The sequence below is a fragment of the Rhinopithecus bieti genome, unplaced genomic scaffold, assembly GCF_001698545.2.
Source record: "Rhinopithecus bieti isolate Rb0 unplaced genomic scaffold, ASM169854v2 scaffold_10589, whole genome shotgun sequence".
In the NCBI taxonomy this organism is placed as follows: Eukaryota; Metazoa; Chordata; class Mammalia; order Primates; family Cercopithecidae; genus Rhinopithecus; species Rhinopithecus bieti.
The window spans coordinates 520,093-533,085 of NW_016807065.1; the positions used below are offsets into that span (position 1 = coordinate 520,093).

The window sequence follows — 12,993 nt, forward strand, 5'->3', positions numbered from 1 at the left end:
AGGTGTATAGGAGTTTCCTCCCCCCACTATCTGAGCACCTCAGCAGAGCTGGGGTGCTCAAGTCCCATCTGCCACCCCAGAATTCAGTCTGATAATAGGAGGGCAACAAGCCAAGAAGACACACGTAATGCAGCCATAAAAAAAGAATGCAATCAGCTGGGCATGGTGGCTCATGCCTGTAATCCTAGCACTTTGGAGGCTGAAGCAGGAAGAACCTCTTGAGCCCAGGAGTTCAAGACCAGCCTGAGCAACATGGCAAAACCCCGGCTCTACAAAAAAATACAAAAATTAGCCGGGCGCGGTGGCTCACACATGTAATCCCAGCATTCTGGGAAGCCGAGGCAGGTGGATCACTTGAGGTCAGAAGTTCGAGACCAGCCTGGCCAATATAGCGAAACCTCATCTCTAAAAATACAAAAATTAGCCAGACGTGATGGCTGGCGCCTGTAGCCCCAGCTACCTGGGAGGCTGAGGCAGGAGAATCACTTGAACCTGGGAGGCGGAGGTTGCAGTGAGGTGAGATTGTGCTGCTGCACTTCAGCCTGCGTGACACAGCAAGATTTCATCTCAAAAAACAAAACAAAGCAAAAATTAGCCGGGCATGTTGGCATGCGACTATAGTCCCAGCTACTCGGGAGATTGAGGTGGAAGGATCACTTGAGCCCCAGAGGTTAAGGCTGCAGTGAGCTGTAATTTCGCCACTGCACTCCAGACTGGGTGACAGAGCGAGACCCTGTCTCAAAATTAAAAAAAAAAAAAAAGAAAAGAAAATGAAATCATGTCCTTTGCAGCAACATGGTTTTTATATTTTTATATTTTTTATTTATTTTTTGAGATGGAGTCTTGCACCCGTCGCGCAGGCTGGAGTGCAGTAGCGCGATCTGGGCTCACTGCAACCTCCGCAATCTCTCTCTCTCTCTTTTTTTCTTTGAGACGGAATTTCACTCTGTCACCCAGGCTGGAGTGCAGTGGTGCGATCTCTGGTCACTGCAACCCCCACCACCCGGCTTCAAGCGATTCTCCTGCCTGGGTCTCCCAACTACAGCCGCGCATCACCACGTCCAGCTAATTTTTGTATTTTTAGTAGAGATGGAGTTTCACCATGTTGGGCAGGCTGGTCTCAAACTCCCGACCTGAGGTGATCAGCCCGCCTCGGCCTCCCCAAGTGCTGGTATTACAGGCGTGAGCCACCGCGCCTGGCGAATTGCTGTTTTAAAAATACACACACACACACACACACACACACACACACACTTACAGTTTCTTGGTGGACTTGTCAATTCAGAAAGTATCTGTAGTATCAATGAAAGTGAAAAATTCAACAGGTACTTTGGACACGATATTCCACTAACACAAATTTATCCTTGTGCATAGACATCAAGAAGCATTACCAAGTAAAAAAGTAGAGTTCTCTGACTCTACCAAGTCATTCGCTCAGGGCCAGACTCACAGGCCTCGCCCCACCTCAACTACGCCTTCATGGCGTGGTCTTATCCCTGTCTCCCTCCGCCGTCCCCACCTTCCGAGCGTCTCCGTCGTTCCCCAGCCACGCCCTTGGCGCCTGGTCCAGTTGCAGCCTCGTTTCCGTCCCGACCACATCTTCTCGGCTAGGTCCTTGTCGCCATCCCTGCCCCCAGGGTCTCGTCCCGCCCCAGCCCCGCCTTCCAGCGGTTGTTCGGACCTCTCCCCGCCCCACAAGCCTCGTCCCGCCCTATCCACGCCTTCCAGGCGTGGTTCTCGTCTGCAGCCCCACCTAGACCTCGCCCCGCTCCAGCCGCGCCTTCCGGGCTTAGTCCTCGCCTCTAGCCCCGCCTCTCATCCTCGCTCCACCCCAGCCACGCCTTTTGGACTTGGTCCTCGTCTCTAGCCCCGCCCCCGAGCCTCGCCCCAGCCCCGCCTTCTGGACTTGGGTCCGATCTCTGGCTCCGCCCCTGAGCCTTGCCCAACTCCAGCCACGCCTTCCAGGCTTGGTCCCCGTCTCTAGCACCGCCTCCGATCCTCGCCCCACCCCAGCCACGCCTTCCGGACTTGGTACTCGTCTCTAGCCCCGCCCCCAGGCGGTGCCCCCGCTCCAGCCTCGCCTTCCGGGATTGGTCCTGGTCTCTAGCCCCGCCTCCGATCCTTACCCCACCTCAGCCACGCCTTCCGGACTTGGTCCTCGTCTCTAGCTCCGCCCCCGAGCTTCGCCTCACTCCAGCCCCGCCTTGCGGACTTGGTCTTAGTTCCCAGTAGCGGCCAAATCACGCCTCAGCCACGTCCCGCAAGACTCTCACTGCCTCAGTCACGCTTTCCAGTCTGGTTTCTGGTCCCCATCCGCGGCTGGTCCGGCCCTGGGACCCAATCACTGGCCAGAGAGAGGAAAGTCAGATTTCTCGACCGGCTACGGGAAAGTCGCGGCCGCCGCCCTGTCAGCCGCCTCGGCGCCCCCGGGGGGGACCCCCTCAGGTCTCCTTAACCGGAAGCGGAAGTGCGTGTCGGCGGGATCATGGCGACTTTGGTCGAACTGCCGGACTCAGTCCTGCTCGAGATCTTCTCTTACCTCCCGGTACGGGACCGGATCCGCATCTCCAGGTGCGGCCCCGCCTCCGGGGGGGAAGGGCCGGGCGGAGGGCGCACCTGGCACCTGGAGATGCGATGTGGCCTGGGACTGGGGTCGTTCTAACCGCGCGTCCCCTCCCCCAGGGTCTGTCACCGCTGGAAGAGGCTGGTGGACGACCGGTGGCTGTGGCGACATGTCGACCTGACGCTCTACACGGTACGCACGGCTGGCCAGGCGGGCCTGGGCCGCGGTCGCGGTGCCCGGACCCCAAAGACCAGCTTTCCCACCCTGGGACAGTATGTCGGTACCCGGGCTGGGGATTTAGAGCCAGGTGGTCCTGGGCCTATCTCGGCATCATCGCCTACCTGCTCCTCTTCCACCTCAGGGCCTCAATTTCCCCATCCCTGCAATGGGGATAAAGGACTGTACCTGCCTCACGGGGCTATTGTGGGACTTCACTGAGATCATGCAGGGAAAGGGCTTAGAACAGTCTGACACATATTTATCATTCGATAAATGTTAATATATGACTATGTTATCAACTTTTGTTTTGTTTTGAGACGGGGTCACGCTCTGCTGCTCAGGCTGGAGTGCAGTGGTGCGATTGTAGCCTCGACCTCCCAAGCTCAAGCGATCCTCTCACGTCAGCCTCTTGAGTAGCTGGGACCACAGGCGCTCGCCACTACATCCGCTAATCTTTTATTTTTTGTGGAGACAGAGTCTCACTATGTTGGCCAGGCTGGTCTCGAATTCCTGGGCTCAAGTGATCCTCCCAACTTAGCCTCCCAAAGTGCTCAGATTACAGGCATGAGCCCCTGCAACGGGCCCACCCAAAACATTTATAGATATATTTGTTACCCTTTTTGAAACTATTTTCATAGATAACTGCTATTATAAAGTGGATTTGCACCCTTCCTTTTACGTTACTTCGTATGTGTGTGTCCATAAACAATTATAGTATTAGTAATGTATTTCTAAACTTCAGGTAATGCTGTTCTACTATTTAGATAGTATTCTACTTTTAGACTGTTTTACTGTATATATCCATCTGTAACTCCGTTTAATACAGTATTGCTTTTGAGGTTCTTCTTTTAAGGACAGTCTTGCTATGTTGCTCAGGATAGTCTCGAACTCCTGGACTCAAGTTGTCCCCCAACCTCAAGTCTCCCAGAGTGCTAGGGTTACAGGTGTGAGCCACAGCTCCTGGCCTGATATTATGAAACTTAGAGTATTCTCAGTTGTTGGTTTTGCGAGGAAAAGTTGATTCATCCATTGGTTTTGTGTGCATTTATGCTCTGCAGTTTATCTTTCTGTAATTTATTTTTTTGAGATGGATCTCAGTCTTTCACCCAGGCTGGGGTGCAGTGGCTAAATGATAGCACACTGCAACCTCAACCTCCGGGGCTCAAGCGATCTTCCTGCCTCAGCCTCCTGAGAAGATTCATTAGAACATGTTTCTTTCTCTCTTGGTTCATGATATGGTTTGGCTGTGTCCCCAACCAAATCTCAACTTCTCAATTTCTAAGCAGCAAAGCATTCAAGAGGTGACTTGGGTACTATTAAAAGTATTCAGTTTTATAAGGGAAGCAGAGCTGAACAGTTCGGAAATTTGTAGCCTGACTGTGTGACAGAAAAGAAAACCCCATTTTCTAGGGAGAAATTCAAGCCAGCTGTAGGAATTTACATAAGTAGCAAGGAGTCTAATGGACTATAGGGAAAATGTCTCCAGGCCATGTCAGAGACCTTCATGGCATCCCCTCCCATCTCAGGCCTGGAAGCCCAGGAGGGAAAAGTGGTTTCCTGGGCAGGGCCCAGGGTCCCCGTGCTGCATGCTCCTTGGGACTTGGTGCCCTGTGTCCTAGCCACTCCAGCTGTGGCTGAAAGGGGCCAATGTATAACTCAGGCTGTGGCTTCAGAGGGTGGAAGCCCCAAGTCTTGGCAACTTCGACGTGATCTTGAGCCTGCTGGTGCACAGAAGCCAAGAACTGAGGTTCGGGGCCCTGCACGGTGGCTCACACCTATAATCCCAGCACTTTGGGATGCCAAGGCAGGCGGATCACTTGAGGTCAGGAGTTTGAGACCAGCCTGGCCAACATGGTGAAACTTCATCTCCACTAAATATACAACAAATGTGTGGTGGCACATGCTTGTAATCCCAGCTACTTGGGAGGCTGAGGCAGGAGAATCACTTGAACCCGGGAGGCACAGGTTGCAGTGACTCGAGATTATGCCATTACATTCCAGCCTGGGTGACAAGAGCAAAACTCCATCTCAAAAAAAAAAAAAAGAACTGAAGTTTGGGAACCTCCGCCTAGATTTCAGAAGATGTATGAAAACGCCTGGATGTCCAGGCAAAAGTTTGATACAGGGGTGGGGCCCTCATGGAGAGCCTCTGCTAGGGCAGTGTGGAAGGGAAATGTGGGGTCAGAGCCCCCACACAGAGTCCCTACTGGGGCATTGCCTAGTGGAGCTGTGAGAAGAGGGCCACTGTCCTCCAGATTCCAGAATGGTAGGTCTACCCACAGCTTGCACCATGCACCTGGAAAAGCTTCAGACACTCAATGCCAGCCTGTGAAAGTAGCTGGGAGGGAGGCTGTACCCTGTAAAGCCACAAGGGGTGGAGCTGCCCAAGACCATGGGAACTCACCTCTTACATCAGTGTGACCTGGATGTGAGACCTGGAATCAAAGGAAATCATTTTGGAGCTTTAAAATTTGACTTTCCCACTGGATTTCAGACTTGCATGGGCCCTGTAACCCCTTTGTTTTGGCCAGTTTCTCCCATTTGTAATGGCTGCATTTACCCAATACCTGTACCCCCATTGTATCTAGGAAGTAATTAGCTAGCTTTTGATTTTACAGGCTCATAGGTGGAAGGGGCTTGCCTTGTCTCAGATGAGACTTTGGATTGTGGACTTTTGGGTTAATGCTGAAATGAGTTAAGACTTTGGAAGACTGTTGGGAAAGCATGATTGGTTGTGAAATGTGAGGACATGAGACTTGGAGGGGCCATGGGTGGAATGATATGGTTTGGCTTGTCCCCACCCAAATCTCAACTTGAATTGTATTTCCCAGAATTCCCACATGTTGTGAGAGGGACCCAGGGGGAGATAATTGAATCATGGGGGTCTTTCACATGCTATTCTTGTGATAGTGAATAAGTCTCATGAGATCTTATGGGTTTATCAGGGGTTTTCACTTTTGCTTCTTTCTAATTTTCTTATTTTTTTTATTTTTTATTTTTTTTGAGATGGAGTCTTGCTCTGTTGCCAGGCTGGAGTGCAGTGGCACGATCTTGGCTCACTGCAACCTCTGCCTCCTGGGTTCAAGCAATTCCCCTGCCTCAGCTTCCTGAGTAGCTGGGACTACAGGCGTGTGCCACCACACCAAGCTAGTTTTTTGTATTTTTAAAATTATTTATTTTTCTTTGAGACAGAGTCTTGCTCTGTCACCAGGCTGGAGTGCGGTTGTGCAATCTCGGCTCACTGGAACCTCTGCCTCCCGTGTTCAAGCAATTATCCTGCCTCAGCCTCTCAAGTAGCTGGGACTACAGGTGCGTGCCACCACGCTCGGCTAATATTTTTTTGTATTTTAGTAGAGACGGGGTTTCGTCATGTTGGCCAGGATGGTCCCAATCTCCTGACCTCGTGATCTGCCCGCATCGGCCTTCCAAAGTGCTGGGATTACAGGCATGAGCCACTGCACCTGGCCTTCTTTCTCATTTTCTCTTGCCACCGCCACGTAAGAAGTGCCTTTCGCCTCCTGGCGTGATTTTGAGGCCTGTCCAGCCATGTGGAACTGTAAGTCTAATTAAACCTCTTTTTCTTCCCAGTTTCAGGTATGTTTTTATCAGCAGCATGAAAATAGACTAATACAGTTTGTATTACACGGGTTTACATATGCATGTATAAAAGGCAAATGCAAGCATGCTTTCTTAAGGATTGATAATAAGCTATTTTCTTTCAGTGAATGGAAGAGCTTTTTGGCTGGGCGTGGTGGCTCACGCCTGTAATCCCAGCACTTTGGGAGGCTGAGGCGAGCAGATCACTTGAGATCGGGTGTTTGAGACCAGCCTGACCTACATGGAGAAATCCCATCGCTACTAAAAATACAAAATTAAGGCCAGGCGTGGTGGCCATGCCTGTAATCTCAGCACTTTGGGAGGCCATGGTGGTTGGATCACGAGGTCAGGAGATCAAGACCATCCTGGCTAACATGGTGAAACCCCATCTCTACTAAAAATACAAAAGAAAGTGTAGCCGGGTGTGGTGGCACACGCCTGTAGTACCAGCTACTCGGGAGGTTGAGGCAGGAGAATTGCTTGAACCTGGGAGGCAGAGGTTGCAGTGAGCTGAGATCACACCACTGCACTCCAGCCTGGGCAACAGAGAGAGACTCCGTCTCAAAAAAAAAAAATATATATATATATACAAAATTAGCATGGTGGCACATGCCTGTAATCCCAGCTACTCAGGAGGCTGAGGCCGGAGAATCGCTTGAACCCAGAAGGCGGAGGTTGTGGTGACCGAGATTGCGCCACTGCGCCCCAGCTTGGGCAACAAGAGCAAAACTCCGGCTCAAAAAAAAGGAGAAGAAAAGAAACACCTTTGTAAGCACACATGAAGAATATGTTATTAGACAATTTTCCTTTTTCCATTAGGCCCTATGATGTCAAGCAGAGAAATCCAGCAATAAAAGGCAGATGTAAGCATACTAATTTTTTCTTTTTAAGATAAAATGTACTTATAATGAAATGCCCAGTGCTATCAATTATGTATGCTTTTTATTTTCTACTAAGTCTAACTTCCCAGGGTTGATTTTTGCAGCTTCCACTCTACCAGGCTGTGGTTTTTTTTTTTTTTTTTTTTTTTGAGCCGGAGTTTCACTTTTGTTGCCCAGGCTGATACAATGGCAAAATCTGAGCTCATCGCAACCTCTGCCTCCCAGGTTCAAGAGATTCTCCTGGCCGGGCGCGGTGGCTCAAGCCTGTAATCCTAGCACTTTGGGAGGCCGAGACGGGTGGATCATGAGGTCAGGAGATCAAGACCATCCTGGCTAACACGGTGAAACCCCNCGTTGACATGATCAGATATAGAATTTTAAATAAATGTACTTTGGCGAAGATGGCAAAGAATGAGATTGAGAATTTCTTCAGATGTGGAAACTATAAATAAAAAATCAAACAGAAAATCTGGTAGAGAAAATCTAATGATAGAAATAGGAAAATATCAGTAGTCAGGTTTAAGAGCAGATTGACACAACTGATGAGGGAATTAGGAACAGGCTGATGGGTTAAAGAAAATATCCAGAAGGAAATACAGAGGTACAAAAAGGATGGAAAATGAGAATGGGGGGAAAACCATGAGGATGAAGTGAAAAGCTCTACCTTATGAGTAGTTATAGTTACATAAAAAGAGGAGAAAGGGGATGGAGTGGAAGCAAAATCTGAATAAATTAGAGATAAGAATTTCCCATAAGTAATGAAATTCATCAAGCCACAAGAAGCCCTATAAATCCAAAACAAGATAAATATAAATAAAATCATTTAGGTATATCATGACAATATTACCAAAAACCAAAGTTTAAAAACAAAATGCCAGGTTAAAAAAAAGATTGCCTTCGAAGGAACAATTTAACTCACAATTGACAGGAATGGTGGAAACCAGAAGACAACGGGATTATATTTTGAAGTGCTGAAAAAGAAAATTGTCAACCTTAAATTCTAAGCCTAGTGAAAGTATTTTCCTTTAATGAGAGTAAAGACCTTTCAAGCAAGCACTAACTTTAGAAAATTTGTCATTAGCAGACTCACACAAATGAAAATTCTAAAGGTTGTTCTTTAGAAAGAAGGAAAATTATTCTAGATAGAAGATTTTCCTTCTGTCTAAAGAATACCCAAATGGCTACATTGCACAGCAAAAACTGAAAGCCTTTCCTCTAAGATCTGGAACAAGACAAGGATGCCCATTTTCACCACTGTTATTCAACATAGTACTGGAAGTCCTAGCTAGAGTAATCAGACAAGAGAAAAAAATAAAGGGAATCCAATCTTGAAAGGAAGAAGTGAAATTATTCCTGTTGGCAGATTATATGATCTTATATTTGAAAAAACTAAAAAAATACATCCCCAAACTATTAGAACTAATAAATAAATTCAGTAAAGTTGCAGGATACAAAAATCAACGTACAAAAAACCAGTAGCATTTCTATGTGCTGACAGCAAACAGTCTGAAAACAAAATCAAGAAAGTAATCCCATTTACAATAGCTGCAAATAAAAATGAAGTAACTAGGAATAAACTTAACCAAAGAAGTTAAAGAGCTCTACAATGAAACCTATGAAACCCTGATGCAAGAAATTGAAGAGGACACAATAAAAGGAAGTATATTCCATGTTCATGGATTGGAAGAAGCAGTGTTTTTAAAATGTCCAAGCTACAAAGCAATCTACAGATTCAGCGCAGTCCCTATCAAAATACCAATGACATTCTTCACAGAAATAGGAAAAAAAATCCTATGAAACCACATATGAAACCACAAAAGACCCAGAATAGCCAAAGCTATCCTGAGAAAAAGAACAACACTGGAGGAATCACATTATCTGACTTCATATTATACTGATCTAGTGTAACCCAAAGGGCACAGTAGTGGCATCAACACAGACACAGCATGAGAGATCTTTTCTTACCTCCCGGTCTGGGACCAGATCCGCGTCTCCTCCTTCGGGGAACGGGGCAGGGTGGGGGCGGGGAAGGCCAGGCAGAGGGCGCACCTGGTACCTGGAGATGCGGGTCCCCCTGGGGTCTGGGTCGTTCTCACTGCAGATCCCTTTCCTCAGGGCCTGTCACCGCTGGAAGAGGCTGGTGGACGACGGTGGCTGTGGCGACACGTCGACCTTACGCTCTACACGGTGCGATTTAAAGTCATGCGGCACCTGCTTGGCAGGTACATGGCATCCTGGCTCCATTCTCTGCAGATGGGCGGCTACCTGTTCTCTGGCTCCAGGCCCCCCAGTTGTCTCCTCTCCTGATGAGAGCCCTGGGCCAGAAGTGCCCCAAACTGAAGCTCCTCTGCCTGCACGCGGCCGACCTGAGCATGGTGCCCATCACCAGCCTGCCCAGCGCCCTGAGAACCCTGGAGCTGCACAGCTGCGAGATCTCCATGGCCTGGCTCCTCAGGCAGCCGGATCCCACCGTGCTGCCCCTGCTCGAATGCATCATGCTGGACTGTGTCCCCGCCTTCCGCGACGAGCACCTGCAGGGCCTGACGCGCTTCCGGGCCTTGCGCTCGCTGGTGCTGGGTGGCACCTACCGTGTGACCGAGACAGGGCTGGATGCTGGCCTGCAGGAGCTCAGCTATCTGCAGAGGCTCGAGGTGCTGGGCTGCACCCTGTCTGCTGACAGCACCCTGCTGGCTATCAGCCGCCACCTCCGAGATGTGCGCAAGATCCGGCTGACCGTGAGGGGCCTCTCTGCCCCTGGCCTGGCTGTCCTGGAGGGAATGCCAGCCCTGGAGAGTCTGTGCCTGCAGGGTCCCCTCATCACCCCGGAAATGCCCTCCCCCACTGAAATCCTCTCCTCCTGCCTCACTATGCCCAAGCTCAGAGTCCTTGAGCTGCAGGGGCTGGGCTGGGAGGGTCAGGAGGCGGAGAAGATCCTGTGTAAGGGGCTGCCCCACTGTATGGTCATCGTCAGGGCCTGCCCCAAAGAGTCTATGGACTGGTGGATGTAACTATTCCACCTGTCCCTGGGAGCCATCCTAGCTTTCATCGTTGAGCCCCAGACCCTCTGAGCAGCACCCTGAAGAGGGTAGATAATCAGACTTGAGGAAATTGAAAGCCCCAGGTTGAGAGAACAGAGGCCTAGGGACCTCTAGACCATTGGAATCACTATTTGCCAGCTGTGTGGCCTTGGTCATATCATCAGCCTCTGGGAAGCCTAGTTCCCACATCTGGAAATAAGGATGATCATAGCTACCTCATGGTTACATTGCAAAGCCTTACTCTAAAAGCTCCCAGCCTCCAGAGGCTCTCGATGAAGAGTCACCTTCATGGTCGTCCTCAGGAACAGGACGGATGAAGAAGGGGTGAGGTTAAGACTTAGGGGCACCCAAGGGGCTGAGCCCCCTTATGAGTACCCAAGAAGGACTGTCTATGCATGCACACCCACAAGCCTATATCCCATTTGTATACCTACACGCACGCAAGAGACCCGGAGAGATAAGCAATGCAGACTCGCTATTCAATGATTGATATGCTCATAAAAGCTCTCAGTTCTATTTTCTGTATTTTGTATGCTGTATTTTCCAAGACATATTATTTTGCTATTAAAGAAAAAAATCATTTTTTTTCCCCAAGAAGTATTCACTTTATTCATTCAACCAATGTTTCTTGAGCTTCTACTATTTTGCAGGCACTATTTTAGGTTCTGGGAAACTGGGCCACAACAATGAACAAAACTGACAAGACCCTGCCCTCATAGATCTCATAGAGGAGAAGACAGGACAACAAACAGGTAAACCAATCCATGTTTTAATTTTTTGGGGGAGGGACAGAGTCTCACTCTGTCAACCCAGGCTGGAGTGCAATGGTGCGATCTCGGCTCACTGCACCCTCCACCTCCTGGGTTCAAGTGATTCTCCTGCCTCAGCCTCCTGAGTAGCTGGGATTATAGGCCCCTGCCACTATGCCTAGATAATTTTTTGTATTTTTAGTAGAGATGGGGTTTCACCATGTTGGTCAGGCTGATCTCAAACTCCTGACCTCATGATCTGCCTGCCTTGGCCTCCCAAAGTGCTGGCATTACAGGTGTGAGCCACTGTGCCTGGCCACCATGTTATAATTTTGGAGACTCTGAGCCAATACACCAAGGTCATGTGATGGAACCACACTTGCATGGTTAAGTGAGGGCCTCTGTGCTGAGATCTGAGAGGTGAAGAGAAAGCAAAAGTCAGAAGAGCTAGGGGAAAAGAGGGAAGGCCAGCACTGCTGAGAATGAACTTGGCATTTTCCAGAAACAGAAAGAAGGTTGTGTGGCAGAATGAGCAGGGGGAAGAGCTGTCTAAAGTGAGGTCAGGGCCGGGCATGGTGGCTCACATGTGTAATCCCAGCACTTTGGGAGGCTGAGGTGGGTGGATCACTTGAGCCCAGGAGTTCAAGGCCAACCTGGGACATCTGAGGGAGGCAAATCACTTTGAGTTCAGGAATTCGAGACCAGCTTGGTGAAACACTATTTCTACAGAAAAAATTAGCCAGGTGTGGTGGTGTGCATCTACCCAGCTACTCCCTGGTTTCCCAACTATTCAAGAGGCTGAGGTGGGAGGATTGCTTAAGCCTGGGACTCGGAGGTTGCAGTGAGCTGTGATCACCACTGCACTCCAGCCCGGGTGACAGAGTGAGACCCTGGTCTCAAAAAAAATAAACAAAAGGAGATAATGGGAACAGGAGTGGGCAGGACCTCGCAGGTGGCTCAGGCTTTAGGGGTTCAGTAAGTAACAACTCCTTTTCCTGCCTTTTGAGTCTGAACCACTTGAAAAATGCAGGTGTCAGATTGTAATCGTGAGCGCCCACCCCTGAGATGAGCGTTGCTGTGTGTGGCTAAGCCCCGGCTCTGTGGGTTCCCTGCCGGCTTAGCAGGCCAGGATACCTCCTCTGGTACTTAGAGCCAGGTTGGAGAAGAGGGCTGAGCTGGGTACACTTGGTTTCTTATTCCAAACTCACCCATCAGAGAAGAGCCGGAGGTGTTCCTCCCATGCTTTTCCCACTCAGAGTTGCAGTAGAAATTCCTTCTCTCTCTCTTTTTTTTTTTTTTTTTTTTGAAATTGAGTCTCACTCTGTCGCCCAGGCTGGAGTACAGTGGCGCAATCTCATCTCACTGCAACCTCCGCCTCCCGAGATCAAGAGATTTTCCTGCCTCAGCCACCTAAGTAGGTGGGATTACAGGCATGCGCCACTGTGCCCGACTAATTTTTGTATTTTTAGTAGAGTCGGAGTTTCACCATATTGGTCAGGCTGGTCTCAAACTCCTGACCTTGTGATCTGCCCGCCTCAGCATCCCAAAGTGCTGGGATTACAGGTGTGAACCACCACACCCAACTTTTTTTTTTTTTTTTTTAATAGAGATGGTGCCAGGCACAGTGTGTCCCATGCCTGTAATCCCAGCACTTTGGGACACCAAGGCGGGAGGATCATCTGAGGTCAGGAGTTGGAGACTAGACTGGCCAACATGGTGAAACCCTGTCTCTACCAAAACTACAAAGATTAACTGGACCTAGTGGCACATGCCTATAATCCCAGCTACTCAGGAGGCTGAGGCAGGAGAATCGCTTGAACCCTGGAGAGGGAGGTTGCAGAGAGCCGAGATCGTGCCGCTGTACTCCAGCCTGGGCAACAGAGTGAGACTGTTTCAAAAAAAAAAATATATATATATATATATATATATGGAGAGAGAGAGAGAGA

The 12,993-nt window shown here is 49.4% G+C and overlaps 1 protein-coding gene across 1 annotated transcript; it reads left to right on the plus strand.

The window, feature by feature from the left end:
* The first annotated feature begins 1,872 nt into the window (after window positions 1-1,872).
* FBXL12 (F-box and leucine rich repeat protein 12) lies at window positions 1,873-10,895 on the plus strand. The gene is given in 4 exon segments (XM_017879863.1): window positions 1,873-2,571; window positions 2,683-2,768; window positions 9,461-9,535; window positions 9,538-10,895. Coding segments are annotated over 4 exon segments (978 nt in total). The 5' UTR covers window positions 1,873-2,485; the 3' UTR covers window positions 10,269-10,895.
* Window positions 10,896-12,993: the final 2,098 nt, after the last annotated feature.